General features: G+C 46.4%; 2 protein-coding genes across 2 annotated transcripts in view; one reads left to right on the top strand and one right to left on the bottom strand.

Moving 5' to 3' along the window:
* Window positions 1-992: 992 nt before the first annotated feature.
* CDCA7L (cell division cycle associated 7 like) lies at window positions 993-13,833 on the top strand (the record flags this gene model as incomplete). Its single annotated transcript, XM_084230591.1, has 9 exons — window positions 993-1,070; window positions 5,764-5,892; window positions 8,943-9,311; window positions 10,458-10,529; window positions 10,644-10,814; window positions 11,464-11,589; window positions 12,206-12,355; window positions 13,261-13,397; window positions 13,803-13,833. Exons 1-9 carry the CDS (start codon window positions 1,008-1,010, stop codon window positions 13,831-13,833), a joined length of 1,248 nt encoding a protein of 415 aa, XP_084086717.1. The 5' UTR covers window positions 993-1,007.
* A 634-nt stretch (window positions 13,834-14,467) lies between these two features.
* Window positions 14,468-16,660, bottom strand: part of DNAH11 (dynein axonemal heavy chain 11) — a gene marked incomplete at its 5' end in the record, with an annotated part of 290,362 nt that continues 288,169 nt past the window's right edge. Inside the window, 3 exons of the mRNA XM_084230443.1 lie at window positions 14,468-14,859; window positions 15,586-15,726; window positions 16,171-16,283. Coding sequence (XP_084086569.1) covers window positions 14,612-14,859; window positions 15,586-15,726; window positions 16,171-16,283 — 502 coding nt within the window. The 3' untranslated portion in view covers window positions 14,468-14,611. The remainder of the gene's footprint in view (window positions 14,860-15,585; window positions 15,727-16,170; window positions 16,284-16,660) is intronic.

Below are 16,660 nucleotides of genomic sequence, written 5' to 3'. Positions count from 1 at the left end.
GGAGAAAAATGCTGAAGTATTTTAGGATGCATTGGTATATGTTTGCAAATTACTTGAAACATACATGGATTAGGTTGGCGCATACTAAATTGCTGGTTTTCTAGTGAGACAGTCAAATGTCAGCAGATATATCTTGTTCAAACCAATATTTGTTAAGAGACAGCAAATGTGGTAACAGGTCATGGCTCCGGAGGAAGAATATATGGCTGTTTATACTATTCTTTCAGCTATCTATGTGCTTAAACTTTTTCAAAAAGAGGTGGGAACAAATTGGCTAGTCAGTATACAAAGTGGACTCTCAGCAGATAGTATTTGTAACTTCCATGTGTTGACAGTGTTCTCTCTAGGAATAATTGTCCAACAGCATTTAAACTCCCTTGAGGTTAATTCCAAAATTACTTAAATTGACTCAGGTTATGAAAAAGAAAACTACTTATTTCCCTGTATGAATTTTCATATCTCTGAATCACTGACAAAACACAGAAACATAAAAAAAACTGTAGGTGGAAATTAAGAGGAGCTACGTAATACCTCATGGATTTTTTTTTTAAAGACGTGGATAACATTGAAAGATAAATCCTCTGTAAGTGAAAAATAGAGAACTCATTGTTTTCTTGGAAACCAACATCTCTTTTCTTTCTTTTTGTCAAGAGATCAAAAATGTCTTACATCTAGCTACAGCGGTGACATTCGCTGGAAGATAGGATACAAGCCTAGAATTTGAGAGAGAAAAGTCTTCTCCTCCCCGCCTGCCCATGTTGCTGTGAGGGATCAGCTGCAGCACATGTTACTCGGGGTCCCTGGGGTGTGCCGGGCAGCCTCCACCGATGGATGGAGTTTGAGATGGTCGTTCCTACTGCCCTGTAGAAAATTTTCCTCAGTGGTGAGAGCAATAGTTATATACTTCTTCTTTTCTGCATCCCAAGCAGATCCCCAAAGAAGTAGCTGACATCTTTAACGCCCCCAGTGATGATGAAGACTTCCTTGGTTTTCATGACGATGTTCCCATGGAAACCCTGTCATCAGAGGAGAGCTGTGATAGTTTCGACTCGCTGGAGCCCGGGAAACAGGTACCGCAGCCCTGGCTTCGAGGCAGGCTGTGTCTGGAAGCCGGAACCTTGGTTAGATATGCTTTCTTTTTGGCTGTGCTTTGAGGTTGGTGATAGCAATTGTTGCATATTTTTGTTTTCTAAGTGTTTTAATACCTTTACAGTTCCAGACTCTGGTGCTGGAACTTGGCCTCACTTTTGCTGCTTAAATGCTTTCTATGTAATTGATTGTTTGTTTTTTTAAATAAAGGGGACTTCACGTGATTAAATCCATTTTCTTCTACCTTGGAGCTGCAGCCCTGTATTCTGAGCGCTGCCACGCAGCTGGCCGTGAGGGCAAGCCCCGCACAGGGAGAGCCCAGAGCATAGGCAGGAGCTTGTGGTTGCCCCGAGACAGCTGCGTGAGTGTGGCTCTGGGGGCACCTTGCTCTTGGAACTGCATTGTTCTTTCCTTAATGGCTTAGATCTGTGCAGACACAAGTTACCGTTCTCTGAGAGACCCTGGAGATTGATATTGTGCCTCAGCAATAGAATGGCCAATCAACATAGCTAGCTTTCTGTGGCCTCAGCATGACACTGAAAATTCTTCATTCTCCTTTGACCGTGGACTCTCTTAGAAGACTGTAAATCCCGTCTTGCTTCGATTGGACAAGTATAAGGGAAGCAGTTATTTTTATATAGATATACGAAGGATCTGCTTACTCAGCTGACTTGTGTATAATCTGGGGGGATGTGCTGTTGAGGTCACTGGAGGCCTCCCCATCTCTGTGATCCTCCCCTAATGTCACCAGAGCATCTGACCCCTATAGCCACTTACTTCCACTCTCTGGTTTTTTCCTATTACATCTTTATTGTGTTGAAACACAACATTGTTTATTGTCACCTCATCTTTCTCCTGCCCCTCATGTAGGTGTTCTCCAAATTTTGCCTCCAGACCTTTTTTTGCTTAGTGATCTCCATGATAGCTTGCCTTCAGCGGTTCACCTCCAGGTTTTTTTTTTTTTTTTAAAAAAGGTTTATTTATGCATATAAGAGCTGGGGTACAGGCCAGAGATGCGGGGGATAGGGGGGGTGAGAGGATTCACCAGAGGCCGTGTGGGGAACAGAACAGGCAGACTGACTGAAATACACTGCTGAGGGGAGCAGCGGGCAAGTCAGGAGAGGTCTGCTGTACCATGTGGGTTGCTCCCTGGCCGGCCAGGATTGAGCTCCTGCTGCAGAGGCTGTGGATTGCTTCTAGTGTGGTGCTTAACCCCTTGCGCCACCAGGGAGGCGTCGCCTCCAGATTCTTGCAGCCTCAGATTTATTTTGCTAGGCCAGTTGGACCAGTCAAGGGTTGGACCAGTTCAAGGGTTATCTGAGACTGCCATCTCCCTTCCCCTGCTTGTCTCGCTGGCTTTCCCATTTTATCTCCTCCTTTCCTCTTCCTGCTCCTCTTCTCCCATCTCCCTGACTCTTCCAGGAGTTGATGAAACCTATGCCATGTTCCTTGCCTCCACCCTTCCCTCTCTCTTCACCCCACTCGCACGGGTCCTCGTAGCCTTTATACGAATGTTCGTCCCTTTACTTCCCACTGTGGTCCCAGTCTGTCTAGCCCCCCGCTCCCATTCCGCAGCTGCCTGTCCCCATTCCCAAGTGGCCAGGCAGTGATGCAGAGCAGAGCCTGTTGGGTCCACCGGGAAGGGTTTCTGAGCGTGGAGGACCTGTTAGGTGCCGTGCACAAGGCTGGCTTGTAGTCGACATAAGGAAATGAAGCAGCTGGTTTTGCTGCTGTAAGGACTGATTTTATCTTGCAGTTACTTCTCCCCCCAACCCCCCAGTCAGAGCCCAGCCAATTAGCTGGCCCGTGACTACGTGCTTTTTGGACAAGTTGCTTGTATTTCACGTCCCTCCCTGGGAAGCTGTAGGTGCTGTTGTCATTCCCCATTTGACAGGTGATGAACTGACATTCAGGAGGTGACTTGTCTGAGGCCCACCTCTGAGAAGGCAGCCAAGGTGCTTCTCAGCCTCTGACCTCCCATCATCCTCCCTCCTGCCCACTGTGCTGCATTCGGCCAGGAACTGTGTTGGTCCCCGCGTCACGCACTGTTCTGCCCTCTGCTCTGGGGCAGGCTGCGCTCCTTGTCTGGGCGGCCTCTCGTCATTTTCCTACACTCTACCCCCCTTCAGATCCACTGTGGACATTCCTTCTTCCTTGAAGCCTTCATGGATTTCCTTTCTCCGGATGCTGTACTGCTTAGGTCTCCCTCGTAACACTGATCCTCACGGTGGTGACCTGCCAACCTGTCCAGCTTCCTCTCGTCATAAACCACTGGTGGAAGGGACCTCAAGCTCGAGAGGTGCTTTTCAGCTTCCCGTCTATGACTGCGCTCCTGCACTGTCCCTTTCCTCTCGCTTCAGACATTCAGCCACCAGCCTGCCCATCTTCACTTTCTAGTCAGTTTCTTCATGTCAGAATAAAAACAAACCATTCTGGTAGCTCCCCTTCTCGAACCTCTTACATGCTCATGTTCTTGGTCATAGAGGTGACTACAGCCCATAGCGCGCTGCCTGGATCGATTTGAAAGAATGACAGACAGATTCTGGGTGTCGTAACGAAGGCCATGTAAGCTGGGTGTTTGTTTCATACAGACCCATGTGTTAAAAACAAATTTTTATACCCTGGGGGAATAAAGAGAAGGAAAACACTGCCCCAATTTAGTACTGTAGTAAAGTCATTTTTTTTTTTTTTTTTTTTTTTTTTGCCAGCAGAAGCAGTTCTTGTGATTGCTCCTGTGTTGCCCTGTGAGGCCAGCTCAGAGGATAGAGGGAGCCAGAAGGACGGGAAAGTTGAAGCTTGGTGCTCTAAGCCAGCTCTCTTGAGGCCTAGGCAGGGACTGTGGCGTATGATAAAACTCACACAGAGGTCCCATTGCCGTAAAACAGCCTGCGGGCAGCTCAGGGCGCCAGGTGTTTCCTGCTCTGTGCGGTGGCAGGTCAGTGGCGGGTTCCCTGTAGAGAGTGGCTCTTCCTGAGCGGTGCACCCCGCCCTGCTGCTCCCGCCCTCCGCCTGCTGCTCCCCGCCCTCCCCCTGCGCGCTCAGGGCGTCTCAGCCAGCTGGGAGAAGCTGCCTGAACTCGCACACGGTATGTGCGGCAGTGCTGCCTTTGGTCTCCCTTAAACACAATTTAAGTTTCACTTTAAAGAAAACTTCCCCTTTGTGTGTGCATTATTATTTTTTTTTCAAGCAGCTGCACCACAGCTATCAACAAAGGAACAAAGTAATTTAGCTCTGAGCACACTTACTCCACTTACCCATAATTCAGAGGAGACATTTTTAAGCTTAAGAAAATGCTGGATATAGGCGTTTCTTTCTCTTTCCCCCCTGTAAGTTTTTCCGCTCATCTATTATATCTATTTTTCTCCAGAGATTATCTGAGCTCTAAGAAGTATATAATTAAAGTCAAGGAAAGGCAGGGGGAAATAAAGATTCTCCAACCAAATGTGATGTGATGAGGGGTCATTGCTGTATTGGGCGTGGGAGGAAGTGACGTCAAAGGCAATTGGGGACATGGACCCAGCCCCAGTTGCCAGCATGGAGGAGGCTGGGTGTGGGTCTCCTTTCTTTCGCCTCTTCCAGGCATGGAAAAACATAATTGGAAACTGTCATGAAGAGTCAGTCATGAGGGCCTCCCCGGTGGCCCAGCGGTTGAGCGCTGGGTTGCAAAGCTGCCCGCAGCCTCTACAGCTCTGGTTCGATCCCCGGCCTCCGGGTGAGGGTCCCACATGGCGCGCAGACCCCTCCTGCCGCCCGCTGCTCCCCTCAGCACTGTGCTTCGGTCCTTCTGCCTGCTCTGCTCCCCGCTCTGGTGAATTCTCCCATCCTCCCACGCTTCTGACTGTACCCAGTGCTTGTATAAATAAATAAATAAAAATAAATCTTTAAAAAAAAAAGTCATTCATGAAACATCTTTCCTTCTGCTCTTTCGCTACCTGTCTGTCTGGCTTCTCACGTGCCAGAGAAGAGCTCCTGGGGGTCAGGATTCCAGTGGGCAGGGAGGGCAGAGTGGGAGGTTTCTCTCAGCCCCCTGCAGTGATGGGTCACGGGGCGACTCCAGTGTCTCCAGCAGCGGTCACGGAGGACTGTGGCGGTCCTAGCCCTTTTCCACAAAGACGTACCTTTTGCTAGAGGAAGGCACACTCAGGACTGAGACCTGGAGGAGACCAACTTGGGGTGGCTGTTAGAAGGGAAAGTCAGCATGTGGAGGATGCCACGTTTTCTACTCGCATCTTCCCATGTGTTTCCATTTTGTGTGAAAGCAGACGATGGCCAGCGCTGGCATGAGAAACTGAATTGCATCAGCACTTAGTGATGGAGGCTACAGTCATTCTGACATTTTTTTTTTAAATAATTTGATTTCTGGGTCCAAATTTCGCTTTAGAAAATGGGAATATATGTGCTGTTTAATGTAAAATACACAGATGAAATGTACCCTTGTAGCCATTTTTAAATGCAGGCAAGTCCCTAGTTCCTGGCCAGCAGGACGCCAAGTGGCACTGAGTACATTCATGGTGGTTGCAGCCATCAGCAGTGCCCTCTTCCAGAACCCTGACATCACCTCGGACGGCAGCTCTGCCCCCATTAAACGATAACTCCCCACTAGCCCCTACCCCAACCCCTGGTAACCTCCAGTCTTTCTTTTTCTGTGACGTACATATGTTTTTAATTTAGCAGGATATGTGTTTCCACTCCAAATACTTCACAGAAGAACTGAGAAGAATCTTCATAGAGGACACTGACTCAGAGATGGAAGATTTTGAAGGGTTTACACAGAGTGATCTGACTGTCAACAGCAACCCAGAGGTAATGGTAATAATTATCAACATGAAGGAGTGTGGGTTGTAATATTTTTAGTCCTGTTTCTGATTTGTATCTTTACTTGTGACAAATCACTTCACAAATGAAAAGATTTTACTTTGTTTAAACCTTTGTCTTATAAACTAGTTCACAGAATATAAGAATCATAGCTCTCAGGCGAATCCCTCACCTTCTAGTCTTTGGTTCTTTTAGAGAAAATCCAGGTTTCTCCCCGGGTGCCTTGGGAGCCTTGGGGGGGATGTGTTACAGGTATACATTATTGTCCTTATCAAAGAGTGTCAGATTTTCTTCAGCCACCATGTGAAAAGAGGAGGGCCTGTTTGGAGCAGTATGTTTTTTAAAGTCATTTTCTTTCTTTCTTTCTTTCTTTTTTTTTTTTTAAGATTTGTTTGTTTAGCTTGCAAGAACGGGGGTCTAGGCCAAAGGTGTGTGGGTGAGAGGATTCACCAGAGACAGAGCGGGGAGCAGAACAGGTAGATCTACTGAAATACACTGCTGAGGGGAGCAGCAGACAAGACGTGAGAGGTCTGCTGCGGCATGTGGGTCAGGTCCCTGGGTGAGGATCAGAGTCGTGCTGCGGCGGCTGCGTTAGCTTGATAGTGCTGAGACTTAACCCCTGTGCTATGAGGGAGGCCCTTAAAGTCATTTTCTGTTGTGTGTGATGTCATAGTGTTAGGCGTGGAGTTTGACAAAAATTTCCCATTCATTTTTTTAATAGATTTTATTTTAGTCAATTAAAATTTTTGAATATTTATAACATCATATACCTTTTTTTCCCTGTGCATTCTTGATTTAGGTGCCAACATATTTAATGATACAGTGTTTTATCATTGTAAAGCATTTCCTGGATTCCTGAGGGGAATCCATTCTCAGCACAATGTCATGAAGAGATTTATTCATCTCTTCCTTTATTTCATGTATTAAGTCCACTTTATTTGCCAGTGAGTATTTGAATGCTGGGGTAAGTTTAAAGACTAGCCCTTGGAATTTTTTTTTTTTTTAAGTGTACAAGTGTATTATGGTGACTGAAAGATAGCATGCATTTATCCCAGATCAATATACCATTTCTTCTTTGGTATCAGAATAGAATTTCAGCCTCTTAACATTCTGAGAAGCTTCTAAGGAACCACTTCTGGCTTGGAACCTATGTAGAAGTATAAATAGCTGTAACTAGTAGGTTCATTTTGTCTCTCATCTTTTCCTGGGGGGGACTTCGGCCTGAAAACCCTAATGGTAGGCTGCCTTGGTTGATGATGCTTTTTTTTCCATGAATAGCAACACAGAGACCCCAGTGTCCTTTCACTTTCTTTACAGCAACTCTGTGTATGGCAGCTTGTGTGTTCTGGCCCACACAGCTCTAGTTTCCTGCCAGCGAGATACTAAAATCCTTCCAAACCTTATTGGGTATTGTCTACTCTTTGTGACTTATTTTATATTTTTTAGTGAAGCGATGAGTAGTTACTCAGAGAATTTGTGTTGTCAGCATAGGAAAGTGAATTACCCCCAAACTCCTTTTTTCTCCCTCATAGTTTCTTTTTTCTTTTTTTTTAAAGATTTATTTATGCATACAAGAGCTGGGGCACAGGCCAGAGATGCGAGGGGTGAGAGGAGTCACCAGAGACAGAGTGGGGAACAGAACAGGCAGACTGACTGAAATACACTGCTGAGGGGAGCATGGGCGAGCCAGCAGAGGTCTGCTTCGCCATGTGTGTTGTTCCCTGGCCGGCCGGGGATCAAACTCGTGCTGCAGAGGCTTCAGATTGCTTCATAGTGCGGTGTTTAACCCACTGCGCCACCAGGGAGGCCCGTTCCCTATAGTTTCTAAATTTAGGGTGTGAACTGTAATGTTAATGCCGATAAAACTCATAGCTCATGGCAGTTTTACCTGAAAATTTTATTTAAAATTCAATGAGAAATCAGTGTTGCCTCCCTGCCCAACCTCTTGCCATCCTGATGAGGTTTGGTGAGCCTGTTTCTGACTGTGGGATCTCACCAAGCCTTGGTGTCTGGGGTGGTTCTGCCAGACGTGACATATCCCCAGTGATGGCCTTGGTCCTCGCGTTCAGCCCTGAGGGCCTGAGTCTCCCCTGGTATTTAGTTTGCCTTTTCTCTCCCCTAGTCCTTTGCAGTAAGCTGCTCTGCATGCTTTGTCAGGAGGCAGGTGGATGGTGACCAGCAAGTTCTCTAACAGTGTCTCTGCCAACTACATGATTCTATAGCCCATTGTTTTTAATTTTGGAGCGACTACTAATAGGGGGAAAGTATAGCATATGTAAAAAAAAAAAAAAGGTAAATCAATGCCAGAGAGTCATGTTTCTCTCCTTGGCTTGATGTGGATTGATACATACACCAAAGTCAGGCAGTTTTCATTTTTTCCCTCTTATTTTCACCTTGAGGCCAGCTATATCTTGGAGGCTCCCTGAGGACGTGCAGTTGTCGTAGCAGCCCTGGTGTCGAGAGCCCCTCACAGAGGTTCCTAGACTAACCTTTCTGGCTTGTGGGCAGGGAAAGACGTCTAGGTCGGCTTGATACTGAAACCTGTCTCTGTTGTTGCTTAGAGTCCCCTCACAGCTGAGATGTACCCACTGTCATCTTTGTTGTTAGTGTGTTCTTGTGGGTCTTTAAATAACACATTAATGCTAGAGACCTATACCAAGCAGAGTTGGAAAGTGAGGGGGGAGAATTTCTTCAGTGGCCTGAAGGGGTGCTCCACAATAACCTGCAGCTCTGCCTTGATGTCACCCCACAGCCCTGAAGATTTACAGAAAAGGGGTGGGGAGTTTCCCTCAGAGTAAGAACCCATCTCCTAGCAATGAGGTTCCCCCATGGACCCTGATGGCTGGTCATTCTGCTGCTTCTCTGGCTTCCAGAGGTGGAGTTAGCTCTGTCTCTCACTCATGAATCCTGTTCCTGCTCTCCGGAAGGGGAAGATTTTGACTGTTCTCTTCCCCCCAAAATAATGTCAGAGTGGTTTTAAACATGTCTTTGTGAAGGTCTGTCATATAAAATACTTCTGTTCTTTCTCGTTTTGTTAGCTTGCAGAGTCGGATTTGAGTGACAGCGACAAAGCATCTTTAGAGAGTGAGCAAGAGGACAGTGACAAAAAAAAGGCTACCCCTAGAAGAAGCAGATCTAGAAGAAGCAGTATTGGTCTTCGAGTGGCCTTCCAATTCCCCACCAAGAAACCGGCCAGAAAGTCAGATAAAGACAGTTCTGAGCCATTGTTTCCTAGCTCTTGCTTACAGGACAGTAAAAAAACAATTCTTGGAAGAAAGAACTGCAGACTGGGGAAGGAAAGGGAAGATTCTACCTCTGAATCTGAGGATGACTCCAGGGATGAGGGCCAGGAGAGCTCGGATGCCCTGCTGAAGAGGACCATGAACATCAAGGAGAACAAAGCCATGGTGAGGTCATGCAGGCAGACCCCAAGCAGCTAATCAGCTCTGGTTTGGGAATAGAAAAACTTCCTAGGATCCTTTGTAGCCCCTTGCACAGTGCCGTGCTCTCATGCCCGCTCACTGTTGAGTAGGTTAAGGTTTGCATACATAGTGGTCCTAGAATTCTGGACAGTGGCTGCCACTGTCTGGTCCCCAGCAGAAAGAAACATGATGTGAGCAGGATGTTGCAAAGTCCCCTGAGGTTTGCAGTGTATAGGTCAGGCGGGCAGTTTTCAGCCTGGAAACCGTTGTCCTGTGGTGACGGCTGTGGTTTCAAGGCAGCAGCCGAAAGAGGCCTAGGCATTAAAACAACTTGCACAGTTTCAAATCACATTAAGAATGTCTTCATTGTAGTAACGAATGGAACAAGCTGAAATCTTAAGTAAGTGGTCAGTAGGTTCTTTGCTTCATAATTGTGTGTGCGTATAATTATCTCAATGAATTTAGCATTTTGGTATATAAGTAACTTCTCTTTAATGTTTTCTTTCAATAAAAAGCACAATAAATAAGTTACTAAAGAACTTATTAAGCCTACACATCTGTGCTTAGCTCAGGGAAGTTTAGCACTGTAGCTATCTGCATTTTAAAAATAACATTGTTCTTCATGGTTTTAATGACACCTATACATTTGTTTAAATAGGAAACTTTTAAAAATATAATGCTAGTTTTCCGGTGGGTATACAGCTGCATTACCTGGTACTCATAGGTGTTACTTTATGAAAATATTCCCACATAATTATTATTAATAAGAAGTTAACCCAAAAAAAACCCTATCAGAATAGTTTAGTTGAACCTTTTATTTACCAAACATGATGGAACTTGATTGAGATAGGCAAAAATACATTCCAGGGCCACACTAATCATGAACCAGTCAGGACTTTGGTTGTCCCGGGAGGCATTTCAGTGTGTCATGTCCATATTTTTATATATATATATATATATATATAAGACATGGGCACCAGTTTTATTCCTGTGGAGAAAAAGATGAGGTTACAAGTATAAGCGTACATAAACTATTGCAGTTAAGTTTCTACTAAAGTCGAAGACTTGTGCTGGGTGTTGGCTGAACTGCTGGTCTTTGGTTAAGCTCCTTTCTTTTGTTCCAAACTTCAGCTTGCTCAGCTATTGGCGGAATTGAACTCAATGCCAGATTTCTTCCCAGTCCGGACCCCGAGCTCAGCTTCTGTAAGTGGAACACCTTATGGTTGTTTATAGCACTACTGATATATAGTCATCAGTTGGCACTTGGCACTCGTTCCCGAAAGTACCCACTTTCCTATGTCTCGCTCTTGCTTTCAGAAGAAGAAAACAGTGAGGCGGGCCTTCTCCGAAGGACAGATCACGCGGCGCATGAACCCGACCCGGAGTGCACGGCCTCCTGAGAAGTTTGCGCTGGAGAACTTCACTGTCTCAGCCACCAAATTTGCAGAGGAGCTTCACGGTTTCCGAAGGAGGAGGACAGTTAGTGGGGTATTTGCTGGCTGTAATAAGCTATTCTTTGTCTAAGCCAGTGGTCCTCAAATTTAGGCACATTATTAGTGCCTCCGGGGCTGGTTCAAAGTACAGAGGTTCTGACCTGGTCAAGCTCACCTGCAGAAGGTGAGAATTCACATTTCTACCGGGCTTCCAGGGCCACCCTCGATGAGCCTCCCTGGTCCAAGCTGTTGACCAGAGTCCTGTAAGCTGAGCTCAGGAGCTACTCAGATGTCAAGAGTCTAGTTTGACCTTTAGTGCCATCAGTAAAGCCCTCTTAACAGCTGCAGTTGGCTCCCTAGATATGGGAAGGTACAGTGACCATTCCAAGCCTTTCGGCTGTAAGAACTTCCTGGCAGGAGGGAAAAACTTTGGCTTCTTCACATTTGTGGCTTTTCGGTGTGAGTCACTTCTTTTCCTCTCCTCAGTGTATGTACCAGGTCACCAGAGAACCTGCATTTCATTGACTGGGGTGTCACCTTGCTAACTGAGCAGGGTTGGCGTGACCTCAGTGAGTGAATGAACGGTGCCAGGGTGATGGCACAGTTAATGTTGATGCTGGAGCTGGCTGGGTTTTTCAATTACAGTATTTTTTTCAACCATGCAAAATACCTCACACTGACTTCTGCTTTGGCTTGTTTTGCAGGGGAAATGCCAGGGGTACAGACGGCGTCGGCGTGTGTCGTCTTTCCGGCCAGTGGAGGATATCACAGAGGAGGACTTAGAGAATGTTGCTATTACTGTTCGAGATAAAATCTATGACAAAGTTCTGGTAAGTTACTTTTATGATCATGACTTATTGGGAGTCCAAGTCACTGGTGGTTGACATCCTGCATGGCTTTCATGTTGTTTGGGGGCTTAGAACAATGCGCCCATCCCTGCAGAGCTGAGAGGCTGCCTCTCAACCGGGGGAGGGTCTCTCTGGGGGAAAGCAATTTAGATGTAATCGTATTTTAAATATATTTCAAATACTGGGGGGGGGGGGAACTATAACCATAGAAAATACTTCAACTCAGATACTGTCAAATAGTGACTTAGGGGATGCCAGTGGGAGCTGTTCCCAGGTCTTCACTGAAGGTCACACTAGAGTCCCATAGTTGACGTAGCTCCTCAGCATGGCTTTGTTTTTTGATAAATACTACCTGGTAGTAGGTATTTTCCGTCAACATTTTAGTAGCCTTAGAGGGGGCCACACAGGCACCCTGTCTCCCCAGCTCTGTACCCCTTCATCTGGGCGCTTTCGTCAGGTCTCTGAGCCTTCCATTCCTCACAGGCTACTGGTGGGTACATGGCTTGAACCAGGGAAGTGATGCTGCGTGTGCCCATGGACAGCACGTGGGGTTCACCCTGTTCGTCCCTTGTGTGCTCACATCACCTTCTGCTCTTAGGGCAACACTTGCCATCAGTGCCGACAAAAGACCACAGACACCAAGACGGTGTGTCGGAATCAGAGCTGTGGCGGGGTGCGAGGACAGTTCTGTGGGCCGTGCCTGCGGAATCGCTATGGGGAAGACGTGAGATCAGCGCTGCTGGACCCGGTAGGTGCAGCAGACACACTCACACCGGAGTGCTCCCTGGGCCATTCACTGGGGACCTGCAGCTTCACAGCTCTCCTGGAAATGAAAATTAGCATTTCCTTCTGGAATGAAAGCAAGCTGCCTAAGAGAGTGCATTGTCCAGGTGAATGTGGGTGCCTTTCACTGCTTCAGGTTAAACTGTACTAACACATGTGAAACCTTTAAGTTAAATAGTTTCCTAGCCTCTGAATCCTTCACTTTCCTCTGTAGAATGAGGTAACAGCTTCATGGTTAGTATGACCTTGAAACACTGCTCTCTCTGGGAACTCTTACACAGCAGTTGCTGTATTACCCCTACTATGTAGAGGGCTAGAAGCTGCTACTCAGAAATTCACGCTGAGGGGCCTCCCCCAGTGGCGCGCGGTTGAGCGCAGTGTTGTGAAGCTCCGTAGCTCTGGTTCAATCCTGGCTGGCCAGTAAGGGTCCCACATGGCACAGCAGACCTCTCCTACCTCACCCGCTGCTCCCCTAAGTCACTATTTGACAGCAGTGTAGTTCATCAGTCTGCCTCGTCTATTCCCCTCTCTGGTGAATCCTCTCACCCTCTCTCGCATCTGGTCTGTACCCCGTTCTTATATAAATCTTAAAAAAAAATCCTTCAAAAATTCACACTTGGGGGGCACAGGGTGTGCAACAGATGAGCTGTGCAGTTAAGCCTAATGCTCCTGAAGTCTCAATGCCTAATAGGTATTTTGTCTAAAAGCATTTTTCAGCACCTCTTGTGTGTTGTTGCACAACCAACCTTTCTGGGCCTTCATGTGTTGACAGGAGCAAGATTTTTCGATAGACCTTGTAGGAGAGGCCAGGTTTAATCCAAATACCCTGTGTGGCTAATGGGGTAAATTCCTGCTTCATTTCTCTTCTAGGATTGGATGTGTCCTCCCTGCCGTGGGATCTGCAATTGTAGTTACTGTCGAAAGCGTGATGGCCGCTGTGCCACAGGGATCCTCATCCACCTGGCCAAATTTTACGGTTATAATAACGTTAAGGAATATCTGGAGAGGTAGGTCTTAACCATTCAAAAGTGGCAGCTGTACTTTGGGCCATACAGCCAGAGGTTGCCTCATTTCTAGCTTCTAAATCACCTTCAGTGCCACACAGTCTGTTTACATTGAAAAAGCTCACAGTACAGGCATTTTCCCTATTTGGAAAATCCCTCCTTATTTTAACTGTAAAACTGGAAGGAGCTTACAAGAAAGGTTTAGGGACACCTGCAGGGCCAGAGGCAGCGCTCACCCCACTGAGCAGAGAGGTGTGGGGTGAAGCTTTCCACTGTTAGGACACGCGCAAGAGTTGCTTACCTCCCCATGGGGCAGCGTTTTCCTGCAGGGCGTGCACTGCTGTGAAAGCAGCGAGGGGTCAGCGCTGACCGAGATCCCAGTTTGGACTAACACTTCTCTTTTCTCAGCTTGCAAAAGCAGCTGGTAGAAGACCGTTAGGAAAAAGGAGCCAGCCACACCAGCAGAGGACTCTCCCGCAGGACGTGCCATAGACCGCTGTGCCTAAGATTTTCTTATAGTTGTGCTTTCTTATAGACATTCTTTATATATCTAAATGCTGTTTTAAAGATTGTTGATATGCTTAAAAAGGTTTCTCAGGAAAACACAACAGAGGAATCTGTGTATACACAGAAGTGTTTCTATATTGAGTTGTTAAAAGCATCTGCAGATGGTTAAAACTTAGTGGAGTTAAAGAAGCTCAGGTAAGTTACAGAGAAACATTGTGTAAGCAGCTCTTGCTTCTGTTCCTAAGCAGTCACTCTAGGCCAAGTTTTTATAGGGGCTCTATCATTCTTTAGTTGCAATCAATAAGTAGTTTTATATTGAAGAGTCTTAGATTAAAAAGTGCAATTAATCACAGAACTTAAAACTTGAACAAAATGTGGATGTGTTACCGACACTGGAGGCCTTGGAGTGCTGCTGGCCAGCAGGAGCAGCTGCCTGGTTTTTTGCTGCTTCTATGTTTTAAAGGAATGTAAGGGCTTACAATTTTTAATTTAAAAATACTCCATTAAAAATCCCACTTAATGACTAGGAGAAACCTGCTGAGTCTGAATAGGTTTCCAGTATTTTTTTGGTACATTTTCTTGTTTTCAAGAGTGTGTTTTGTTTTTAAATTCACACTTAAGCTGGAGTCTGTTGTGTGCCTCTCAGAGTAAGTTACTGTTCATGAGAACGGCGCAATGACAGATGCTCACTGTGCTGACGGCGGCCCATCTCACGCTTCCAGCAGCAAAGCCACGCCGGCCAGAACCCACTTGGCTGGCTTCTCTTTGCTTTTCAACCTGAAGGTCCAGACATAGTTGGCACCCCTCATTTTGGTTTTGTACACCGGGCACTCATAGGTGTGTTTGGTTTCCTGCCTGTCCGTGGGGATGGCCTTTGCGAAAATGACTGGCATCATGGACGTCAGCTCCTTGAGGCGGGCTTCAACAATGGTTCCTGACTGGGTATCCCATCTGGCACCTGTGGCCCAAAAAAACACAAGGATTGTGACATGTTGGTAATGAGTCTCCAATTGTTACAGGCAATAAATGTTCTGGTTTTGTGACATTACTGCTTTTCAGTGGCTTCCTTGCTTAGCTGGCTTATGAAATGCACAGGAGGGATTAAGATGGGTGCTGTGAAAAGAGATTAAAGGGAAGGCAAATTTGAACATTTATAGTGTAAGAAGTGCTGGTCACTCATATTTCCTCCCCAGCCAACCTTTTTAAGCGTGACCTTCTGGAATCTGGTTAAAAGTGAAAAAGAGCATCTTGGCAGAGGCTAGGACAGCAGATTTCTTGACGTGTTCTGTAGGATAAGAGGAAAATCCTGCAGAATTAATACATGGCAGATAAATTTGGAAAATACTTTCGCTGCTCCACCTGCCTTGGCTTTTCTTTCAGGCATGGTGACAGCGTAAAATTTCAGAGTAAAGTTACTGACAGTTTTCAAAGGGGTAGAAGGATGATTTTGGAATATATTAAGCAAAATAAGTAGGTCTTAAGTTATACTTGGGCATTAGTACTAGATACACATGCAAATTTAAGTGATAGCTATCAACTTATATGCTTTAAAATGTGGCACATATTAAGTAGGGACTGGCATTTGAATTCTTCAAAATAATGAGCATTAGCAGGAGTAAGTGGATGCTGAGAACTGGAACCTGCGTACGGAAGGTCCTGATCCAGAGAGACAGGGGTCTCTTACCTTCCATGAGAAGCCCGTGCAAGTAAGCGCCTTCCCTCGGGGGATGGCCATAATCCTCCTTCGTTTTTTTGGTAACATCAACAGTCAAGCACATTCTATCCAGTGGCCACTCATTTTTTCGAGCCATGGTCTGCATGATCGCTGTGGGAGGAACAGGTACAAAATGAAGCTGTACATAGCCCTAGGGAGAGAAGCTCTGCCTAAGGCCTGCTGGTCCCCTTCAGTGTTTTAGGCTCTAGAGCATTTGCATGTGGTTGAACTAGAGCAAGGCCTGAAAGACAACCTCCCTGCTTGTATAAATGCAGCTTTATTACAACAGCCACATCTGACTGTGCTGTGCAGGGGGCCGTCTTGACAAGCGGGACCATTGTGAAAAAAGAGCATTTGGCCCTGTCCAGGTTTGCTAGAGGACACTTGCCTGCTCCCGTGGCCTCTTTCCCTGAATGTTACTTTCCTCTGCAGTTGCTGTTGTCACTCCTGCTCCCTGATCTGCAAAGGGTCTGGCACAAGAACTGGGGAAAGGCTGGGGGAGTCGTTCACAGATTAAGCCGTAAAGAAAAGCACACAGCATGGGAGCTGCCTTACCAGTTAAGAAGGACTGAGGGTTGAAGAAGCCAGAGAGCCACACCACAGCTGGAAGGGACAGATCTTGTGTCCAAGTGTCGAGTTCTCGACATCGCACAAGGAGGTCATTAAACCTGGTTTAGCGGAAGGTAGGAAGAAATAAACTTGCTTTTTAGAAATAGTTTACAGCAGATGTAGATTCTGGAGAAAGGGTGGTGGGCTTGAGGAGTCCACCACAGATAAAGTGTTACCTGGATGGTCACAGAACACTGTCCCTCTAAAGGTCTACATTTTTTTCCTGTTGGGATGTTAATAGAACTATTACAATTAGGGACAAACCCCGGGGAATGAGGAACATTCATGTCCATTACTCAGTCACTCAGGGGAATAGCAAGAGCATATAGATCCTCCCCGGGGGAGGTGGTGAGCGTGCACGGTCCAGGCAGGTGCCAACGAGGTCTGTTCAGGGGCCTGTGGGAGCCCACAGGCAACTCCCATGTGGGGGTTGGCG

This window comes from Talpa europaea, assembly GCF_964194135.1.
Source record: "Talpa europaea genome assembly, chromosome: 3".
Lineage (NCBI taxonomy): Eukaryota > Metazoa > Chordata > Mammalia > Eulipotyphla > Talpidae > Talpa > Talpa europaea.
This window is presented reverse-complemented; position numbering and strand designations above follow the sequence as displayed.